We start from the raw sequence: 23,783 nt of genomic DNA on the forward strand, positions 1-23,783 counted from the left end.
TTAATACTTCAGGCTATGTTACCAGCTTAAATTGGAAATAGTTCATCTGTTCTTTGATATCACCTAGACTTAAATATTCAAGATGGCTTTTAAAATGATAAACTAATAAAATAAAATGAAATTCATGTTTTATGTTTAGTCTCTAGAGCCACCATTAAAAAACAGGGAGGCTCTGAGCTTCAGTGATTGTCATCGCTCCACCGGTCGGTATGAGCATTACATGTTCGCTGGGGTTCACTCCTGGTTGTCCTCCTGTTGTCTGAACCTGCCTGGCTCGACCTGACTCTCGATCCTTGGATTTTGAAACTATCAAATGTAAGATGTTAGTGCGCATCCTTCTGTCTGTGCTGTTGAGCGCCACCTATTGCTCAGGAGGTTAAAGTCACAACCACGATTCAAACAGCTGCAGCTTATCTGTTGGGTTCCATAATAACTTGTTAAAGACCTTGAAACTATACGAGTAAACCCGCTTGAGTCCAAAATACCTGTTTTTATAGTCATTAATTCACTGAAATCTTCTCACATCTGGTCCTGTAATTTTGAATTACCTTTGACATGTTCACATGTTTTCCCCAAACCTCTCAATAATGCAGCCTCTGGGAGAATGTGTTCAGAAAGTATGAGGAAAATTGTTTTTGAGTAAATTAGCTGGATGGGTGATATGGAGTTTAATGGATTTCTAATTACGCACACTGGTGAGCACATAATTGAATGGGTTTACAAAAACAAAGCATGTCGTTAGTAAAGGTCTGCTTCAAAATGCATCAGGAGGCACTGTTATGTTTTTTATCTAATTGCATACTCCACTCATCTACAGCTTGCACACCTTTGAGTGCTTGCTTATTTGTTGCTTTAGCTGATGTTTAAAATGATCACTTTTTTTTATGGATGAAAAGAAATTTGCATCTTCCTGCTAATGTCTTCTAGATGCATTCATCTTGATACTTCACTCATGTCATGTTTTTCCAATAATAGGAGCTTCATGTTGTTTTGTACGACACTTTCTTGCAACCCTCCTTGTTACTGTGTCCATGAATAAAACAAAACAACGCCATAATGACAGCATCCGATCAGTGGCCACGCAAGCTGCACCGACGAGGATGGAGAATATGGAGAAAATTCTATTTATAACTTGAAAGTACCTTGACAACACTTGATTTGCCCTCGCCCTGTGATCTTCAACGTGCCACGACTCTGAACTCCGGAGCAGATGCCTTCGTCCACAAGCCTTCTGCAAATGCCACAGTGGCAAGTCAAATCTGATGCAAAAGCTTCGTTGAAAACACAAGAATGCAATATTTTATATATACAGTAACCACGTATGAGGCATTATTAGCTTTACATCTTTTTTTGCTGAGCTTTTAGTCTAAAACATTTATTTTAATATCAGACCCTGTTCTTTCTTCTTGAAAGTATATTACCTGCAGGTACAAATACAGCATCACTAAGCAAATCATCTATTCTCTAGTCTGAAAAAGATCAAACTGCCTTGTATGACATAAACCTGCTGATGCTGAAAAACGCTTCCGGGCTTTTTCACTTTCATTTCCCTTCACAGAAACATATGAGAGATTATTAAAGGCGTAAGATAGCATCTTGGAAGCTGTCTGCCTGTGTACTAATTATAAGCACTACAAGTGTTGAATGCGTAGGGGTGGATAGATGGATGCAAAGATGCTGTCAGTGTTGGTTTTGAAACTTAATGCAGTGAGGAAGGTGTGGGTGGTGGAACAGCCAGGACCAATCAGTCAACGCAACATGTAATTACTGTCATGTTGCTGATCTGAACTGGGAGGAGTCTGAGAGTGAGAACAGAGCTGAACGCACAAATGTGGGGGATTGAGAAACTGCACGTGGAGCTGTGTAGGTTAAGAACAGAACAAGCCACAGAGAGTGTAGGACAGGTAACAAAAACTGGAAGTAAGGATGAGGTGCAGTCATGGAGGGAGACTCTGCACGATGACAAAAAGCATTTGTGGTCCGTATAGAACACAACGTGTCTAATGTAACGCAGAGGATTTTATTAGGCCAGAAATGAACTGGCCTTTGATTCAGTTCATGCTTCCAGTGCAGAAGTGTGACTGTCAGTAGGTGTAGGCGGTAGTTAACTTTTACAGTAAAGTCTGTGCTGCAGTAAAGGCTGGATGGGCCCCTGAGACAGGAGAGTACGTTTATTAATATGAGCATGTTGCCATAGGGACCACTGAAGGAGACACTCCTATAACTTGCATCGAGGGAGGATGAGACTACTGTACTGTGTGGCTGAGCAGGTTTGAGGACCTGTATGAGCACAAACAATATGTTTTGTGGACAAAGACAGACCAGTTTTTATCATCTGCTTCCACTCTTTGAAACTCCAGACTTTGACTTCACACTCAGCTCGATGCCGTGAAAAAGGCAATTAAAATTGCATTGGCCACGTCTTTTCTTTTAAGCTGGAAGATCCTGAGCATTAGCAGACATGCATTTGAAGATGAGAACTGTGAGGCGATACATAATACGTCGTGTCATCTAAAGCTGTGAGCTGCCGTCATTAAAAGCTGTCTCACATCATTTAGCTGAGGTTGTATTTGCTAGGTTTTCAGTCAGTCTGGTCGTTACTGTAGTTCAGGCTGAAATTAGTTACAGATTTAGGAAAGAAATCCAACAACATTTTTTTATTGTTACCTGATTGTTTGGTTTATGATTTTTGTTAGTGAGGCTAATATTAAAAAAAAGTGTTTCATAAGTTTACCAGTTTAACAGTTGTCGCATCACTTGAACTGTCACTTACCATCAAACTCAAATGTAAGAAGTTATTTGAAAGCAGAAACACAAACTGTGCCGGTTCTTCTGCATATTGAGTTTAAATTACAGTTTTAGGCTAACTATTTATCTCTCCCTCTCTCCCACACACACTCACATCATACCCCATAGTTTGTCACCTCTCATTAGAATGGAGGATAATAGATGGAGAGTGACAGTGATGTTAATTGGTTTTCCCCGTTCTTGTCAGCCATGGGTTGGATGAAGAAGGGGGAGACGGAACTTCTACGCTCTTGTTATTTAAATGTGCATCACTTTTTCTACCAAGCACAGTCGGATGTTCCACTTTTCTTCTTCCTTTACTCCGTTCATACTCATTTATTTTCAGCGTCAGCTTTTTTCTTGCGTAGACGATAATCACAACATCTCATTACTGATCCTGCACATGGCTCGTCTGAGTTCTTTAGAGAACGTACTGTCCCCGTTTCCCGTTACAAGACATTGAATCTCAACACTAACTGCATAGCATTAAATCCAAGGTACGTCTCCACATTAATTCTGTTTGAATGATAAAGACCAGTCTCTCAAATATTTCATTTTTACTTAAAGAGGAAGTTTAGTTCAGAATGAGACGAAAAAGTCGTATGGAAAAGTTGATTGTTAAACCTGAATGAACTTAGTGTAGAATACACTGGCGTACAGGACAGTGAACTGTGTGATCTGGCAACTCAGCTCAGTGTTCAGAGAAAGCAAAGAAACAAGAGATCAGTCTCCAAAGTCTAAGGATGAACCATGCAAATGCAAAACCTTATTGAATCCTTCACTTCGTATTAATGGTAATCCTTACTCATACCACGGCAACATCCTCAGCTTGAATGATTACCGAATCTTCCCCAGGCTGAACATTAGGTGCAGTATTCAGACTCCAATGAAAGAGGAATTATTGACCAGTAGTCGCAGGAATTTTGATTTAGTTTCTCTCTAGTGACATGAACCTATGGGGTGAAGAAGAGCTATGACCGGTGGTAAACAAAGAGGGGGCTGGAAACCGAGCAACACATTAAACCAGGGGTGTAAGGCAGCTGACAATTCATTAGTTACATTTTCCTCTCAGCCAGAACATTTTAAAAAAGGCACAGGGCTCAATGTCAGTGCATAGCTCTTCCAGAAATAACTTGACAAAGATGGCCCTGTTAAGATGCTGTTCAAGCCTTCTGCGGTCATAGTCATTATACTCGCTGCCTCCAAATTTTACAGCACATTCTCCACCAGTTGACGACGTAAGTAAATCACCATTTTTCACATCATGGCTGCCGCCGCCTCATTATGTTTGCATCTGGGCCCTAAAGGAATTTCCATCTAAAAGTCTAGTCTAGTCTGTGGCAGTGATCAGTATGTGTGGGAGGTCGGGGTCTAAGCTTCAGACAGTCACACTCTAAAAGTCACGGAGAGCTACATCCTGAAACCAGGTTATCAGCTTTAAGTGGACTTTGGATTTATTATGAACCAGCTAACAATCCAGCACAGTGTTGATAAAGTGTCCGCTTCTACACTTTAGGCTATTTGTCTTGGTCCTTTATGTAATGCAGGTAAGATTAGAGCTGAAACAGTCTTTGAGCAGAATGAAGAAAAGCCTGGAAAGCAAACCTCTGCTGGTGCAGGCTGAATACAATCAGACAGAAGCTGTGCACATCTTTTTTTTAATTTCTTTCTTTCTCTTTCCCTACGCATAAACTCAGCAGCTTACACTCAGGCCTCGTCTTGTAAACTGTCAGGAGTCCTCTGAAGGTTAAGAGGCATCTCCAGTAACCACTTGCTTGTTAACAACTCGGTGAATGATGATGGGAGAAACCAATAAAAGGACACAAAACTGAGATTATTGTTTTAATAAATTTCAGACAGTTCCCTTTTATTTTAGTGAATCAGCATTTGCCACCTTTTTCTTCAAGTGCAGTGGCTGTTGTCTGCTGATTTGGTGACATTAATATTCACTGCCTGTGTCATCTACAGAGACAGCGAGAAAGCCAAGAGCACTGTTCCTCGGAGGAAATCTATAGTAGAATATACAATGGGCTGAGAAAACCTAAATTTACAACAGTGTTCTATCTTACACATGAAGCACTCGTTGTGAGGTAGATTAGAACAGATTCATAAATCATTCCTGGCTCACTCATATGACCCAAACTAAAACTGTGATTTCAGTCACAATTGTTTACACTAATGTGGAAATATTTAAATCATTTCAATATAATTTTTTGTATTACAATTATGAGTAATAGAGTATCAATGTCCGCAGCAAATAATTAGTAAAAAAAAGGGAAGTTTTTTTTAATACAGTACACATGGGTGAAATGAGTTATTACATCAGTAGCTGAGCTTCAGAAATGAGCAGCAGGGAGACAAGGATCAGCTTAAAGGCAGCGCAGCAGTGTAGCCTGCTGGCTGTTTATTCGGGGTCTTGTGTAGTCACATGTTTTTTCTTTTTTTGTAAAAAAATAAAAGTCCCATTTTGCACAGCTGTCATTTATTATTCATGGATGCCCTGATTTTCAGTCAGTCTAGCTACATGGTGCCCAACTGCACAAACACATATCAGTTAATATGAAGCTCAAAATTACTAGACTATAGTCCTTCATAGTCTATAGAAGGACATCATAGACTACTCTGTACATGTATGTGCATATACTGTACCTCTTTAATAAGCCAGATACAAATTATATATATTTTTGCAGATCTTCCATATATCGGTTTCAACTCAGCTGCTGAAGGGTCCTAACGTCTAAAGGTTGCTAGTAATTATATATGCACAGAGTGGAAGTCAACAGTCTGCTTGTTTAGGCTTGTTTCTAGGTTGTGTCGACAGACAGGAGACCTCGTGCTGTGCCTCAGAGGTCTTTATTGTTTTTACTGCTGGCTGTGTGCTTCTTGGGCGCATGCTGTATATGAGGGGAGCCATTCTCACTCATGCGAATGACGACTGTAATTCGGCTAGAAAGGGAACCGCTGAGTGGGCAAAGCCTGGCCGTCTAGGGAAGGTCAAAGCTTTCCTGTGTCACTGACAAATGAGCTGTATTTTAGAGCGGCGCTTGCTGCCGTTCTGCTCTGTTGTCTGTACAACAGGCAAGTCGGGAGGAGAGGACGAGAAGAATGCAAAATCTCACCGTTCTTTTCCTCCCAAGGCAAAAGGTCCAGTGAAAATTATATCTATTGTGGTGCTGGAGAACTGCAACTTCATAGAAATGGAAAAATCTTAAAAAACAGTTGATAAAGATGTCATGTGTTTGTGTATTGACATGATTAGAGATGCTAGCAGTTTGGGCCTGTGGCCTATTTCCCAGTATTGCACTTATTGTGTCTATTGTCTGAGTAAAAATTATTTGGAAATTATATGATCACATTCATTAAAGTGTTTGGCTTTGGTGCTTTGTCACTCTACACACTTGATTCAGCATTACTGTAAAACAGCCGTGAAGAGGGTAAATGACAGGATGTAAAAGAGACTCAGTAATTGCAGTCATCACATACCCCTCTAGTGAATCAGTGTTAGGACTGTGATTGTGCCAAGTTTATTATGACAGCTGTGACAGGATTTCTCCATTATGATGCTTCACATAGTTCACTGGCTCAGTGCATCCTTTTGCACAACGACAAATTTAATTCTGTAAATCAAAAATGGAAATAGCTTAGCAAGCGCAGGATCGTGTTTTTTGATTTCTCCAGTGCTTTTAACACCATTCAGCCGGCGCTTCTGAAACACAAACTGGAGGAGACTTCTCTGATGGCTCTGCGATTGTCTTACTGATCACCGATGATGACGATCTCGAGTACTGAGGACTCACTCAGAACTTTGTGGACTGGTGCCAGCGGAACCACCTCCTCATCAACGCAGGTAGTGGTGGTGGATTTTTGTAGACGGCAGCCTGCTGTCATTCCACCGATGCACATCCAGGGGAGGGACATTGAGGGAGTGGACTCTTACAAGTACCTGGGTGTGCATCTGAACTGGACTGGACTCATACAGTGATACGGATGCACTTTACAGGAAGGGTCAGACAGACTCTACCTGTTGAGGAGACTGCGGTCTTTGGAGTGATGGGGCCACTCCTGAAGACCTTCTATGACTCTGTGGTGGCATCAGCCATCCTCTACGGTACACAGTGAAGTAATTTGTAGTAGATGATACATACAAACAGTTCTTGTACTTACATAGACGCTTTAATACCTGGTGATACTGGTAATTTACCTTATTTAAAATCTTAATATCTCCTTTTCCTCGCTTTACACAACTGTTTTGGCGTTAGCTGCCTTTGTTGTGTCATCTTTTTCATTTACGTGGGTGTGTCTATTTATTTCCCCCTTTTGCTGGGTCTTGATTAAATTTTAATTGACTTGAACTGACAAAGATTCAAGATTCAAAAAACTTTATTCTTTCCAGAGGCAAACTGTTTTGTGCACATTGATTGCTGTTATAGTTACACAAAAGGAAATATGGGTAATTAAAAAATTAACAAATTGGAACACATATACACATACACACGCTCACATCAAAATCCCTAGCTAACTATTTGTTACAAGATTGAAGGTTGACCCTAACAGAGGGATGAGGAACTGAACAGGCTGAGTGGCGTAATGTGGAGCACCTACTGATCAGCCTCTGGCTGAAGGTCAGTCCAGCCAGCACACTGTGTGGGGGGTGGGAGGGGTTGTCTAGGATCCTCCTCTCAGCTACAGCATGTAGGGGTCGAGCTCCACCCCCAGAACAGAACCAGCCCTCCTGATCACTTTGTCCAGTCTGTTACTGTCTGCTACATTCATGCTCCAGCCCCAGCAGACCACATCGTAAAACACTGGCCACCACAGACTCATAGAACATCCTCAGCACGGAGCTGCAGACGTTAAAGGACCCGAGCCTCCTCAGGAAGTATATCCTGCTCTGAGCCTTCTTGTACAGTACACATCTGAGGAGTTCTTTTTCCAGTCCAGTTTATTGTCCAAGTGGTGAAGCCTGATCTCCCTTCACCTCATTAATTACTGATAACAATTAAATACTTGCCTTTCACCCAAGACTTGTTACCTACATAAATGAAATACCGCACTGTCTCCTATTATTTATGTTATATGTTATTAGTTATGTTATGTGTGTTAAGATTAAGAGGTGTTACCCAGTTAAAAGAAAAATGCCTTGTTGGACACGGTCAGCAGGAGGCGCTGTCTCCTCAATTTTCTTGGTATGAAAATGGCAGAGAAAATTGACAGTGCACATTTACTATAACTGTTTGATGAACGTGTGCATCTTCACGTACGTGATAAAAGTTTACACTATGGGTTTATATTTGTATTAACTGTAGTGTTACTTTCCTCATTCATGTAGGCCCAATCCTCGATGTTGATGATAAACCAAAAATTAAACAAGAAGCTTCAATTTGTGGTAATTAAAACTATAATGATAGTGTGTCACAATTTATTACTTACTTCTCTGAAGTTGCTGCATTGTAATCGGTTTGTCCTTAAGGAAGTGCATGACACAATTATGAAATACATTAAATCTATTCTTGTAGACCGGCTACATCCTTCCTTTGCCTACTCGGAGCTGCTGACCTATGTGGAATATGCAGCTCGAAGAAGGATAGGGTGTAATCACATTGCTGCTGGATCAGGCCTGCCTGAGTCACGGTCTTTGACTCCTGGCCCTGAAGTCAGGGACTATTTGTATGTCACTATGATTAAATCAGCTGCTGAAATCCCATCCAGCAGTACGGCCACGTTGCTGAGGAACCGTTTAGATTTTCACCGATTTAATATGAAGTGAAAGGATTGGCTCCGGGGCTAAAGCAGAGCCGATTTCACTAGAAACATCTGAGAGGGCCTTGTCTTGTTTTTCTCACCCAAATGTTGTACCTTTCACTACAGCACTCAGTATGAAGTGACTACAGGTTTTAAAAGCCTGTTAATGAGCAATGTCTGAAATTTCAGCTTTATCCATTCACTTTTCTGATCAGTGGAAGGGAAGGGGTTGACTGCACAGCTAATAAAAGCCGTGTGTTTTCTCTGTTCCAGGTCTCGTGATTTCATGGGACTGAATCACACTCACCAAACCCATGACGAGGCCAAAGGCTCTCAGCTCTTTTCTGTTCTTCTGTCTTCTTACTTTGTCCTTAACCAAAATGCTGGTGTGTAAAGATGTGAGTGTCATTTAGGTATGTGTGGGTTTGGTTTGTAATATCACATGACTCACAGCTAACACAAGTGCAGCACTGGTACAGGCACATGTCGAGGTTTGTACCAATTAAGGCTAATCACAGTGAGGTAACATTCTTCATGGCTGTGTTTTATCATGTTGTAATATCATTAATTCAAACTTTTAAAGTGAACTTTCACCCTGTTTACTCTAATAAATTTACTAAACTGGTAGAAAAACTTAATAGTACTTAAAGTCAACACAACAATTAAAGACAACACAACTTTAAGAAAACCGAGGCCCTGTATAACATGCTTTAGTTATGTAAGTTATGTAGCAAAGTTGCAGTTCTTTCTAAGCTCTTCTCACAGCTCACACTTTTTTGAAAACGTAAAAAAAAACTCTGAAGCAGAATTTGACAGGAGTTGTGTTGTTTCCTGTTAACATTACCAACACTGTCAGCACAGTGTGACAAAACTGCACACCCACTGTCATTATTATACGCATTTTACTGACATGTGTGTCAGTCTTTATATCTACTTGGTAGTAATGTATGTTCTAGTAAATCAGTCCATCTTCATGACCTACTCTATTTTCAGAGCTGTACAGAGTAGGCGGAGCCCTGTTCCAAATAAGCGGGTTTAGTGACGTCACGTTAGCCAGCGCCCCTACGCACCTCGAATGTATTATTTTTATATTCTATATCCATATTAGTCTGTTTAAAAATAGTTTGGTCTAACTATGTATGCATAAAAGGCAAACATTGGTAAAATAAGTAAAGTAAAGTAAAATAATTAGGTTAAACAAGCGAGGATGAACTGGAGCTCCCTCCCTAATTTGAATTTGTTTACAGGGCAGTCTGCGGCTGGCCCTGTCCAATATGGCGGCGACGGTGACGTACGACCCCGCGACCAATCAGATTTGTACGTATCTTGTGTGTGTGTTGCGCAGCACACAAGTTGGAACACGCGCTCGCTCAGGCAGCGAGAAGAAGCTCAGGACGTTAGTGGAACATGGCGTTGGGCAGGGTAGCTGTCACCACTCAGAGGAAACAGCACCAAACCGTTCTGTGAGCGGGGTCGACGGATCGCCTGTCACCGCTGACGCCGGCCTGGGTGCATTTGTTTGGCGTTACTAATTCGCCTGTCACTTGTGGGACTGAGCGTAACGCAGCGCAACGAGAAGGGGCGGTAGGTGTGTTGACAGCTAACGGTTTACGCCTCGGCTAACATTTACCTGGACCGTCGACCCACAGATGTCAGAACTAGCCGAGTAGCGTAGGAGCCGTGGGAGCTAACGGGCGCGGGCGCTCATCTGGTGGGGCTCGTCTTCCTGGTAGCACCGTGATTACTTCATCGCTTTGCTAATGCTGACAGATTCAACTTTACTTGGAGGTCATCTGCCAAGCTCGCACCGTTTTTCACTCTAAGGGCTTTGCCAGATCGCTTCAAGGAAATGTCAGACAACCAGAGCTGGAACTCCTCCGGCTCAGAGGAAGATTTAGAGCCCCGAGAGGAGCCCCTGCATCCGACCGGGATCGGGGAGTTCAGCGGAGTTCTCAGTAAGGTAAGTCGTGCTAATCCTCCGGTGTCACCACCAGGTGCCCGGGGAGGCGCCTGTTATGACAAATCATGGCACGTCTATTTGAGAGACGGGTTATCCAGGATGTGTCAACATTTCCACATAGCTGCTAAGCGGCATTAGACTGATAATCCCTTCTGATGCAAAAGAAAAGCCCCAGTTAAAGCAGGGGAGTTGGGTTTGGAACACACACAGCCTTCAAAATACTGCAGGGGGTTCATTCAGTAAACACATGTTGAGCTTGTTGTTTGTAGTGACAGGAGCCAGGCGATTTCTGAAAATAAGACAACGGTATGGAAATAGCAGGACGACCTTTGTGTTAATAACCACTGTGTGTTAATTAATACTATTGATGACTTATTATCTGCTCTGTTGTTTCCACTGACTTGTGCAATATGTTATTTTGGGCAAATTGACCACAGCTCCTAAACAGCTAAGCTGCTGGTGAGCTAATGTGTTATTAATCTCACAGTACACTGGTTGTCTCTGAACAGATTGCATGTTGACCCGCTAACCAAGCATATTGTGGGATTAAGCCGATCAGCCTCCAGAACCGCTCACCTGTTCAATCATACTAAGCTCAATATGCGTCACGAGTCTTGTACAGCTTGACCCTAAGCCTTATATGTAATGTGTCTGTCCCAACTTTTGTGTTCTCATAGGTGTGGACATCTCAGATTAGACATGTGAATTTAAATTAGAAGGGCATTATGAACCTTCCAATTCTAGACAATACAAAGTACAGTCAATAAATATACCAGCTTTCAAAGAACTGAAATAGGAGTCTCAAGGACAAATAAATATTTGAGCAAAGTAGCATTTATTGCAAAGGTATACACCAATAATTTCATTATTGACATTATTAATTAAATGTATTTGTTTTTCAGTGGACAAACTACATCCATGGTTGGCAGGACCGTTGGGTGGTGCTGAAAAACAACACACTGAGCTACTACAAATCTCAGGATGAGACTGAGTACGGCTGTCGAGGTTCCCTCTGCCTTAGCAAAGCTGTTATTACTGTGAGTACTGTTGAGCTTCTTTCCCAGAACGTAATCTTTTTTTTTTCCTGTTACACTTTGTGCAACGTTGGTCATTTGGAAAGTGTTACAAGAATGAACACTGTTTGTTTGTGTAAGAGGGGAACATTTGCCAAGAGAGGAAGCATTATTCTTGCTGCTTAAGCCACCAGATAGATAGATAAATCCTACCGTCATTAATATGCCCAACTTACGTTTATTTGAATGCTGCCACAAGCTTTATTTTGTGCAGAGTCTTGAATTCTGAGGTAGAGGAAGGTTTCTACTGTCAAAGGGAGTTTTCCTTGCCACTCTCACCCGCTGTAGTACTACAGTAGTTTCAGGGGGATTTATTGGGTTTTCCTGAGCCATTCTACATCAAGTGTTGACCTTGTTATCGTGTCTTGCCATTTTACCATATAAAATCAAACCGAACTGAAAACAAATTCTCATTTCAGTGTAGTAAAAGGGTCTGGTACAGTTATAGTACTGCTACACCATTTTAAAATACCACGTTTGACCTATGTGGCGAAACAACTTGTGCAACTGACATTTCATAAAAAAACTCTTTCTGTAATAGTAACTTAACCTTCTAATCTAATCTACTGTTTAAGCACCACTGACCAAATGCCACAACCTATATCATGAACCTAAATGTGATGATCACATAACAAAAGCTAAGGAAAAAGGCAAACTCCCTTCTTTTAGCCTCCATAGCCATTTTGCCATTTTACTCTCTTACCCACCCCCTCTATAAGTTTCTTGCATAGTTTTGAGAAGTCTGGCTTTCAATATATAAAATCTGATACAGATGTTACTGTAGGCTTCCACCATATGTTCCTACTTCATGAAAGAATGGCTCAGCTTATTCCTTTATTCATGTGTCTCAATTCGCCTTGACCTTTGACAACGCAAATCTGTGTCTCAGACTCATTTAACTACAGATGATGACCTGTTTTTTATCGATGACTTCAGATTATGTCCAAGTTTACACTTGAGGTTAGCTGGCTTCTAAACTCATTTAATTTTAAATCAATGATGTGATACTCTTCAATTAACAGAGCGGAATATTTGTGCTCTGTGCCTCTTGGTCAGACATTGCTGTGGTTCAGCATGGCTGTGTTTGTTTCTCTTGTTTGTGGCCCTAAAGGACCAGGACCCTAAAGGATACATTTGCTTTTATTGTAAGGGTTATGCTATTTATCATGACTGTTTTATCACCCCCCATAGACATGGAATCAACTGGTGCCACAATATAGGAGCTGGCAAAAATACAAACTGTTCAACTGCTTTGAACAGTTTGGAGCACATAGTGTAAAGTTTATAGAAGCAGAAAACCCACATCAAAGATAAAATGGCACAGAAGAAGATTCACATGGCTCTGGAAGTTAATTGTTTCAGTGAGTAGCTGGGTCTGTCATTGACTAAAGCTCAGTCATTGCGTCTCTCTAGATAGCAACAAGGGAAATGAATAAGTTACTGTTCCCAGGCTGCATGAAGCAAGCTTTGCTGTGCTGTTAGCTGTATTTATTCAGCTTTATCCATTCCCGACTTATGTAAATATTAACCTGTGCTCTGCCACAGTCAAGTCTCATTTAAATGGAAATGTGCCTCAGACGCCTTGGCAAGAAAGAATTTTACAAAGATAAGAATTAAAGCTCATGATGGTCAACAGCAAAAATGTTTACCTTTCTCGCCAGGAATCCTGATTTCTGCAGGTTATTTCCCTTCACAGAGTTAGATGTACCATTCTGTAAAAGACATACAGCATGAAATGCGGGAATATATGTTATAACATGCAGTTGAAGATATTCAATTCAGGATCAGCTAAGACATGACGTTAACCTGTTGTCATACTAAGCGTGGACACGTGTACATTCTAAGTATGTACTTTGTTCTGATACGTGTCTCTGGTGTAGGTTGAGTCCTCACAGATTCACAGTTAGAGAAATGGCTCAGGCCAGAAAGACAGTGTGAGACTATTTTGTTGTAGAAAAGCCAAGCTTCTCAAATAGTTTGACTTCACATAAATATTGACAGACATCCACTCAATGTTTGTGCAAAGACTGAGCATTGCTTCTGCAGTGCCTGACTGCAAAGACAGCTTTAGTCATGTGTTGCTCAGCCTTTGACAGCTGTTGACTTCTCAGCAAGTGTTAACCAGTGTTCTTCTTATGCGTCCTCGATATTAGGCCACAAACCAGCTAATGCAAGCTTTGCAACTATCATGTCTGTTAACCACCATCACAATTTTTAGATGCACGGTCAGATAATAAATACACACTGGCCTACATATAATTCCTTGCCTCAATGGAATTGGTGAGCAGTGCAGCATGGATCTGTTGCACAGTTTTGACTTTTTTGAGACTGTTGCCCTAGATGCAACGATTTGTGTATTTGGCCTCACTGAACATTTCGGGGGGGGTTGCAGGTCAGGTGGAGGTTGAACAGACTGTGACGTCTATCTGTGTGGAAATGAGACCTTTCCTCATGACATGTGACTTCCTCAACCCTGAGGTTTATGAGGAAGGTCAGGAAAACGAGTTTAGCTTTCTCTTTCCATGACTGAGCTGGTGTTTCCGCCACTAAGACCACAGGGAGCCCATTTTGGTGCCCTGGTTTTCCATGTTCCACATGTCAGAAAACAAAACAAAGAATTTGTTTAAAATGGAACAGATAAGTAATGATGATGTCTGTCTTGCCTTCCTTCTGTTTCGAATGTTTAGATAATGGGAAATCCTTATTTTAGAAAGGGAGCTACCATCCATTCACATCTGGAGGCTGTGACTGTAGACACGTACACCAGCCCAAAGGGGGGTGGAGGGAGTGGACTGAAGGGGATTCTTTATTGAAGCTACTTGGGAAGTTTATGTTTGAAGAGATCAAAGACAGAGCAAACCTGTTTTGTATTATCATATTGATTTCAGCATTCATACTGCTGCTTAGCTACTTTTTGCCCGGCTCCCCTTCTTAACACGCTCGTGTTACAAATACACATTTAAATCTATTCCCCACAAGCGCCTTCAGAGATCAAATCTGATGAGGGCAGTGTGCAAACCATTATCACGTGTCATGTGGGTCACACTTAGCATCACATGGGCACAATGTTGCACGAAGCACTGGTAGTCACAGCTTCCTTCTGTCACATCGAAACTATCCCCTTGTCCTGAATCAGCTTTGTGACCACAGCAACTGGATGCAGTGGGAAAACCACCGTTTGTCCTACACATACTAAACACGTCACTGGATCTGCATTTGCATGTCATCTTGTAAAGTGCGAGGCTGCTTAATTATGTACTGTAGCCATGGATCCCCAGAGTCTACAGATGGTCATGAGGAACCAGTTTTCCTGCTTTCCCAGCAGCTGAGTGACACTAAAATTGTGTATTGTGCAAGTTGCATTGTGTAATCAGTTCTGTCATTTCACACATTCAGTGTAAATTGCTGGTACATTTCACTCATGCAGCACATTTAGAACCGCTCTAAATAGAGTCTAGGTATAAGGCTGTAGGTAGTCCTGTAACTATAATGGTTTGTTGTGATTTAGTTGTGTAAGAGTAGGAACAACCCTGTTAACGTTGAGCTCACATCTTTTGTTTTGCTTATTTCTGATAAATGGTTTCATCATAGCCGTTTCCTCTCTTGAGCTTCCTCTTCCTCCATTTCTGCTACTGGTATCACTGGTAACCTTTACATAAGCGTTGATTTGTCAAACCTTTCCACATTCAGCCTCGTGTTGTGCATCTGTATGGTCCAGGTGTTGGACATCACGGTCAAACAACAATCATTAGTGAAGCCTTCCTACTGATTCATCAAAGTAACATTATTTTCAGTACTGGGTTGGGCTCAACCAGTGTTTGGATGTGTTAATTCACTGGGAGATACTGTACTGGAATGCAAGGTCAAATGTGACCGTTTTGTTATAGCTCATGCCAATTAATTGCTTAATGGAAATAAGGAATAATGAAAATATTACGAAGCTTTATATAAAATGATAAAAATTATAAATTCAATCTTGTAAAAATAAGTGGATGCTTATAAGTAGTAGTGAATGCATTCTTTTATTTCATACTACAAACATACGTAGACGTAGATGCCAATTTTGTGCTTAACACAGAAATGTGAAGTTCTCTTTAGTTCAACAGCTCCTTTAAATTCTTAGCACCTCTCTAGCTGTGTCCTCGACTACGCTTGAACAAGCCAGACTCTCACTCATATCAGCCTGTGCTTTCTGCGTTAATAGACCTTCGGAGGGGCTTTTAGCATCACCGCTCTCTAGAAGAATGTCTGATGCATTTGATAAATACTACAGAATAAAGTACACCAGCACTCCCTCTGTGCCTGCCTTGTCCCTGCACAAGCACCAGTTAAAACTCTCCAGTCGGTGGCCATGCCAGCACAGCAGTTCTCCAGTGCGGACAGTTCATTGGAGGGCTATAAGAAATATTGCTCCAGACTGTAAGTTGCCTTAAAAGGCCAGTTCTCTGCTACATCTCCTCCTATGGGACACTGTCTAAAAATGGATGCTGCGGGAACACTCTTCTTTGTCTTTGATCCCTTTTATAGGATAGACCTACATTAAATACATACAGTTCCCATCACTGGGACTGTGTTTACAGTCATTGAAGGCAACTAAATAACGACTTGTCGCCCACTGTGTTAGAGAACTGGCCTTGTGTCACCAAATCGGGCATCAGATAAGTGTGGTTTCGATTGTAAACACTGATGCCTGTAGCATCAGTGGCAGTGTACTTTCATTGTACACTGGTTAAACTAACGTTTCTCCCCATTGTTCTTCCTGTGGGTGTTTTAGCCTCATGAGTTTGATGAGTGCCGACTGGACATAAGTGTTAACGACAGCGTTTGGTACCTGAGGACACAAGATTCTGATCACAGACACCAGTGGGTCGAATCCATTGAGCTGCACAGGGTAAGTCATACATACTTTTCTCTTAATGCTGCAGGTGGTAAAACAGCTGGTGTCAGCTGTCACATTTTAATACATATTAATGCAACCTTGACTTTTATGTTTTTTTGTATATGTTTCTATCAGAGTATCAGAGAGGGAAGGAGAGAGAGGGGAGGAGTCCAGGGGACAATAATCATCCCTCCACCACTGGTGCGTTATTTGCAAGTCTTTAGAACTCTGGGTCTTATAAATACTTGACGTTTAGCTTTCATGCTGAGTGCACTGCGGTTGAATGTATATCTGCTTTTCTTAACCTGTGCAAATGGGGGGGTTGCAATTGGTACATGATTAATGCCAAGGCCTCTAGCACTGGCAGGCTGAGCTAAAACTTACCACAAGCTTGGATTGAATTAAAACCTGAATTCCATATTGGGACACATTTACAGGAGCACATGTGATTCCAGTAGTGGTTCCTGATAGTTTCCTCTCTCTCCCTTTTCCCATCTCTTGCCGTCATCACACTGAGAGACTGTGTTAACCAGTTGAGAGTTTCATGCACTTTATGCCTGCCTAAAATAATGTTATAATCTAAATTCATACAGGTTTAAAAACAAATTTGGCCTTTTAGATAGTTGCCCCAGAGTTACTTTGATAAATGGACGGAGAAAGAAAGTTGCCTTGCGAACTACGTAAAGCCATCACATTTGTAGAAAGTATTTCGTGAAGCTTATTATTATGCACTCGAGACGCACGCCGCAGATAAATAGGATTTCACAGTACACTATTACTATTTGTGCACTCAGTTGGTCTCTAAGTCTTACTTAAATGCAGACATAATCCAGAGGAGGAGGGGGCTTTAGTAGTCACACTGATGAAAAGTCAGCTACCACACCTTCTGTCTGTTTGCTGAAACACGTGTAACTGACTTGTAGTCAGTAGGAAATTCCCCTTCTGCCCCTCCTCTTTTTACTCATAGTACCACCAGGGAGCCACCATGACTCATACAGAGCAGGAGAGGAGTCAGGCTTGTGCACATATACACCCGGCCATCATCCCACCCACAATGAGTCACCACTGAAAACTCTTCTTAGAAAATCCCGCTTCACTTCCTATGATACATTACTCACAGCACTCAGCAATCCAGCGTCTCCACGGAGACACAACACACCAAACCTCTCAGTGATTTCTTTAGTCAAGCACCTTTATATGAAAGTAACACTTGTTTCTGGGTTGCTATTTTAATTAGAATAAGCCATTATTGTTTTTGAATTTGCTATATGTTATACATCATCTTCCCATAATGTTATTTATTATTATTATGTTTTGACTTGATGTCTGATCATGTCCAGGGTAGAGTTTTATCAGAGCCAGGCTTTTTATGGCTTCAGTTCCTCAGTCAGTTGCATGTTTGCACAGTGCGTTTTGCCATTTATCACCCATCACTTGAACATTTATTACTGCGCGCATCATGCATGCATGTGCATGTTGGTGATTGCTGCTAATACCAACAGATCCAGCAGCTGATACATGTAGATGTTACATTTTCTCCAGTTTTCTTCCTATCTGACTGCAGACACTGCAGTGCCCATTAAACCTAGTTAGACGGTGCTATCTGTGCCGCTTAAGTCAGTGGGATTGCAGGATGTTGGCTAAAGGGCAAGCAGCACCGACTAAAATCCATGTGAAGACAGGCGGAGTCACTTCTGGTCGTTGACCGACTGTAACCTCAGACTCTTACAAATGCCTCTCAAGTGTGTTTATGTTCTGTGCCATCTTGTGGTTGAAATTGGAAGTGTCTCCTAAAGCGATATGCAACTCTGCTCGTTTTTTACCAGCCACTTCTTATGGGGCCCAGGCGGGTATGTAAAAGGAACATGGAAGCTGTTAGGTTTACAGGAAGTCAGCTGTGTTCCCATGGTGACTGAATCTATGTCATGCTGCGCTGTTGTTGTTATTGTTCTGCATATCCGCTCAAAGTCTTTCATAATCTTTGTGGTTGATAATTCATATTCAACATGATTAGTTGTTTTTGTTTACATTCCATAATGTATTTTTAAGCATCTCTTCTTTCATTCTTGTCTTTACGTTGTCTATATTCCTTGTTTCTACAGGCTGATTCTGGATACGGCTCAGAGTCCAGTCTGCGGAGACATGGCTCCATGCTGTCTCTCACATCAGCCACCAGTGGCTACTCTGCCACCTCCACATCATCCTTCAAGGTGACTTTTATAGTTAGTTTTTTTGTTTTTAAGCATATGTACACATATGTACCTAAACCTTTGGTGCTGTGTCTTCAGAAGGGTCACAGCCTGAGAGAGAAGCTGGCAGAGATGGAGACCTTTCGTGATATCTTGTGCAGGCAGGTGGACACGCTTCAGAAGTACTTTGACAGCTGTGCAGATGTTTCCAAAGATGAGCTGCAGAGAGACAGAAGTAAGAATCATTTATTTAGTTTTGATGATTGACTTATATTTGATTACAAGGATACCATCTTCTTGTAACTGTTGAGCTGAAATTTTAATTGCATTATATATTAGTCAGTTTATAGAAGTAACTATGCTCCAGTTGCTTGTATGCAGTTCTTGATGCTTGAAATTAAATGAGTAGATATTTTAATTTTAATTTTAATTTTCACTCATTACCTGTAAGACAAAACAGTTAATTGGTAAATCAAGTGATTCCACATCAACAAAACAGATTATTAAAATATTTATCATTTAGGAGACATGTTAACTGAATATAAGGGATTAGTTTGCACCCCTCCCCTCTGTCTCACCCCATGTTTGCTGGATGGACATTTGCTCATGGCAGCCCGCACTGGTCGCCTGTGGATGACCAGTGAATGAAGCCCAGCTTTTGTTCTCCTCACCTCCCTCTCCCTCTCTCTTCCTCTGTCTGTTCTGAAGATGAAACCAGACCATTGTCATGTTGTCCAGAACAGCAGAGGTCTGTCAGTCTGATGGTTTACTGTGCTGTAACTTGAATTCTGAATAGGCCACAGGGCCACTGCCTTGGAACCCTGGCGACTTAAAGGAGAAACCGATCTGTTTGGAGTTTTCCTGTTTCCTTTTCATCTTAAATCTCTTTTCTTTTTGAATGTTTGCAGTTGTGGAGGATGATGAAGATGACTTCCCCAACACCCGATCAGAGGGAGATTTTCTGCACAACAACAATGGCAGCAAAGAAAAATGTAAGAATAAAAAGTGGAAAACCTAACTTCACATTATAAGAAAGACCAAGTGTGAGGCAAAACAAAAATCAAGTGAAAATTGTTGTGTCATAGCCAAAGGAGCTTATTCATATGGAAAGGAAAAAAGCCCTCATGATTCTTATGTGCAGTGTTCCAGTCGTCGAGTCCCAAAGGAATCAATGGTATAGATTTTAAGGGTGAAGCCATCACGTTCAAGGCCACCACGGCCGGGATCTTAGCCACCCTGTCGCACTGCATCGACCTCATGGTGAAGAGAGAAGACAGCTGGCAAAAGAGACTGGATAAGGTGGGTAACATTTACATCACCACAGGGTCCACGTGGGTATTTAGAGAAGTAGCCATCTTTAAATCCACAACTGTGGATTTTAATTGTTTATGGATTTTTCCGAGTGTAGGAGATGGAGAAGAGGAGAAGAATAGAGGAAAGCTATAAATCCACCCTCAACGAGCTGAAAAAAAAGTCTCACTTTGGAGGTCCAGATTACGAGGTGAGCACACTAAAATGTTCTTCCATAATGATTGAGTTTGCCTTGTCTGAGAACCATCAGCATCTTCTTTTTCTGGCTGATTATAGGAGGGTCCAAACAGCCTCATCAACGAGGACGAATTCTTCGACGCAGTGGAAGCTGCTCTTGACAGACAGGACAAAATAGAAGAGCAGGTGAATAAAGATCAACGTTTGTTAGACCCATAACAAATGCTTTCTGAGGTGATATTAATGGTGTGCGTGCGTGTGTGTGTCCAGTGTCAAACTGAGAAGACCAGGATACAGAGATCCAGCCCCGTTCCCCCTGGAGACGTCTATTCCACTGTTGGTTCTCACAGATTTACTGACAAGGTTGTGAAACTCTTCACTGCTGTAAAACGAAACAACATAATTTATTATTTCCTTCTGTTCCTGTTGTTCCTCATCTCACACATCTTTTATTTATGAACTCGCATTATATCACCGTGTGACGTTACTAATCATTGCTGATGATGAGCTGTTTTTTTGTTATAGGTAGAAGAGATGGTGCAGAATCACATGACCTACTCCCTGCAGGATGTTGGTGGAGATGCTAACTGGCAGCTGGTTGTAGAAGAAGGAGAAATGAAGGTATGATCAGGATATTACAAATGATACAGTGGCACAAAAAAGTGGTTTTATGAAGTGTGAAGTAAATTTCTTTAGTTCTGAAACATGTTGAACTATTGTATGAATGATAGAGTTCTAATCTACAAAATACGCTTTTGATTTTTCTTTCACTAATTTTTTCTGTGTGTCTCTCTGTGTCTCTGTGCAGGTGTACAGGAGAGAAGTGGAAGAAAATGGGATTGTCCTGGACCCACTGAAGGCCACGCACAGCGTGAGGGGGGTGACCGGTCATGAGGTCTGCCACTACTTCTGGGACACCACGTACCGCAACGACTGGGAGAGTAGGTGTTTTGTTTCAGTGTCAGTACCAGAGTTAAGACAGTTTACTGTTAAAAAGCTTCTTATCATCTTATTATAATGCTCCATTTATGTTCTCTGCTTCTTTAGCCACCGTTGAAAACTTCAATGTCGTGGAGACATTGTCAGAAAATGCAGCAATTGTCTATCAAACACACAAGGTAGGATCTACAGGCTGGATGCGGTGTGAGCATGAACAAAGTTACCACACGTGTTTGTGTGAATAACAATTTAATAAATCCGAAATCACCTGTGTCACAGCGAGTGTGGCCTGCATCTCAGAGGGATGTCCTGTACCTGTCGGCTATGAGGAAGGTGTTGAGCAGCAACGAGAACGACCCAGACACGTGGCTGGTCTGTAATTTCTCAGTGGACCATGATGAAGCGCAGGTAAGTCCATTTGGAGCGGTTTCTTGTTTCAAGAAAGGCAGTTTTTTCTCAAGAGTGGTTTGTCTCCACAGCTAACCAACAGGTGTGTCCGTGCCAAAATCAACATCGCCATGATCTGTCAGACGCTCGTCAGCCCACCAGAAGGAGACAAGGAAATCAGCAGAGATAACATCCTGTGCAAAATCACCTACGTTGCAAATGGTAAGTCCACGACCGCTTTTGAGTTGGATGTTAATAGTCAGGATGGTCCCAGTTCACAAACAGTGAACAGGTAACCCTGACCTTAATTTCCTTTTAGGTTTTAATTCTGATGTTTTCTACCACCTTTCCTGGTGTAGTTTATTAGTCATGAATTAGTTTTGGGTCCAGTTGCATTCTGTCATAACCGTATCAGTAATCCATTAAAATGGATAACTGGTTGTTAGAGCAGGTCCAGGCTGAATTTAATCAACTGTTTATAGAATTAGAAATGTTCTATACAGTAAAGCTTTTGAACACAGAAACTTTGCATATTTCTGTAATAATAATCATCACTCTAGTACCACTTTGTTTCATGTACTGTAATATGAAAAGATCCAAAGTTACATATACGTAGAAGTCCTGATGATTGACTGAGTCTTAAATGTTTTATGAAAGGGGAAAAAAACAGTGCAGTGAGTGTTACATAATGTTAAACTCATATATAAAAGGCAGTTTGACATGTTATGAAAGGCGTGAAATTGCTGAACCGCTCAAACCTTCTCCCTCAGTAACTTTTGCATCCTGTTTGCAGTGAATCCTGGAGGCTGGGCTCCCGCCTCTGTGCTCAGGGCTGTGGCTAAGAGAGAGTACCCCAAGTTCCTCAAACGCTTCACTTCCTATGTCCAAGAAAAAACTGCTGGCAAACCCATCTTATTCTAAAGCCCACCGGCAACACGGATCAAAAGGTGGACACAACACATCTGAGTTAATTTAGTAGGATTTGGGTTAGGATTAGAATTTAGGGTTTTAAGGTTTTCTGTCTGAATGAAAGGCATGAGGCTACATTCAAATATCTAAGACAACCCCTAACCTTTGAGTCAACAGACTTCAGTTATTTGAAATGTGGAGATTTCTCCTTTTGTTGTGGTTTGATCAGTAAACTTGGGAAATTGTGTCATTTAAAAGCAAATTCTTGAAAAGGTTTTACACACATCTGTAATTATATGCCTCCAGCATTAGAGATGTTATTCTGCGCTCAGCTCATGTCTCTTCTGACATATATAAATATGTATGTTCTGTAAGTAGTTTGTAAAGAGATCTTTGCTAATAGACTGAAAAATCTAGTTCATGTTAATTTTCATATTTTCAAGGCCCAGTTTTGTTTTTTTGTTGCTGCTAACTTTTATTTCTAAACATGACCACACTTGTTATAAGTCCTGAGGGTTGTCACAAACTCATGACCCCTATGATATAAGACTTGATTCTCGACTTTCTCCCATGAAAACACCTCCGATGGTGCTGATGGAGGAATCAGTCAAAAAAGGTTTCACACGTCATGTACAAAACAAGAGTTTATGTACAGTGTTTGTTTCTTTGTTAATGTTGCAGTGTGATATAACACACCTGTACTTTGAATGTTAAAAGAATTGTACAGTGTCGCTAGCATTTCTCTGAAAGTCTGCAAATTGTTTGACCGAGTCGAGCCCAAATGCCTTAGTGTGATGGGAGGGTATAGCTTCAGATGGTCAGTGCACCCTGAAGGCAGGAGGCACTAGCCAAGTGCCTCCTGGCTGGGAACAGAAAAGCTCGGCTATGTTTAGATACTGGAATCGATTGTTATAAGAGCAAGGTACTTAAATTCTTAAGAGGTTTATTTGTTACAATATGGGAATAAAATTCTGATTGGACTTAAACTGCTGGTAACTTAGTGAATCCACTATGAGACATTTAAGGTTGTTTTTACAGCCTCCCCCAACATTTTATAGCCACAGACCAGGAGCTCTAACACCACACTGCAAATGTTTTGTCTTGACTCATTTAAGTGATGATAGATTTTCAGTTGTTTTACCAAGCTTTGCTGTTAAGTCTAGCTAAAAGACAAAGGTGAGAGAAAGTGAAGCCACGTGAGACTCTGCAGCCCTGCAGCTCAGTAGGAACCAGGCTGAAGCTCCTTCACCTAAAGCAGAGGTTTCTAATCAGTTTAGTCCTAATCGCATTGTTAGAAACTGAATGTAATTAGAAATTCATTTTTGTAAATGAATTGTTTATATTGGGATCAACTTACAAATGTACTGTGACAACATGGCACGTGATCTGCCCTGTTTAAAGTGAAATAAATAAGTTTATCTCTCAGGTTC

The 23,783-nt window shown here is 41.3% G+C and overlaps 1 protein-coding gene across 2 annotated transcripts; it reads left to right on the forward strand.

The window, feature by feature from the left end:
- Positions 1-9,883: 9,883 nt before the first annotated feature.
- On the forward strand, positions 9,884-23,778 carry LOC114866613 (ceramide transfer protein-like). 2 transcript variants are annotated; one of them, XM_029168589.3, is made up of 17 exons: positions 9,885-10,489; positions 11,392-11,526; positions 16,337-16,453; positions 16,577-16,642; positions 18,544-18,651; positions 18,730-18,865; positions 19,539-19,622; positions 19,772-19,929; positions 20,039-20,131; positions 20,218-20,304; positions 20,389-20,481; positions 20,644-20,739; positions 20,927-21,059; positions 21,166-21,236; positions 21,337-21,465; positions 21,537-21,666; positions 22,238-23,778. In XM_029168589.3, the coding sequence occupies exons 1-17, from the start codon at positions 10,379-10,381 to the stop codon at positions 22,363-22,365; spliced, it is 1,875 nt and encodes a 624-aa protein (XP_029024422.1). In that variant the 5' UTR covers positions 9,885-10,378; the 3' UTR covers positions 22,366-23,778. The 2 variants fall into 2 exon arrangements, with proteins under 2 accessions (XP_029024423.1, XP_029024422.1); XM_029168590.3 differs by lacking the exon at positions 16,577-16,642 and having other exon boundaries at positions 9,884-10,489.
- Positions 23,779-23,783: the final 5 nt, after the last annotated feature.

Source organism: Betta splendens, chromosome 12, assembly GCF_900634795.4.
Source record: "Betta splendens chromosome 12, fBetSpl5.4, whole genome shotgun sequence".
Lineage (NCBI taxonomy): Eukaryota > Metazoa > Chordata > Actinopteri > Anabantiformes > Osphronemidae > Betta > Betta splendens.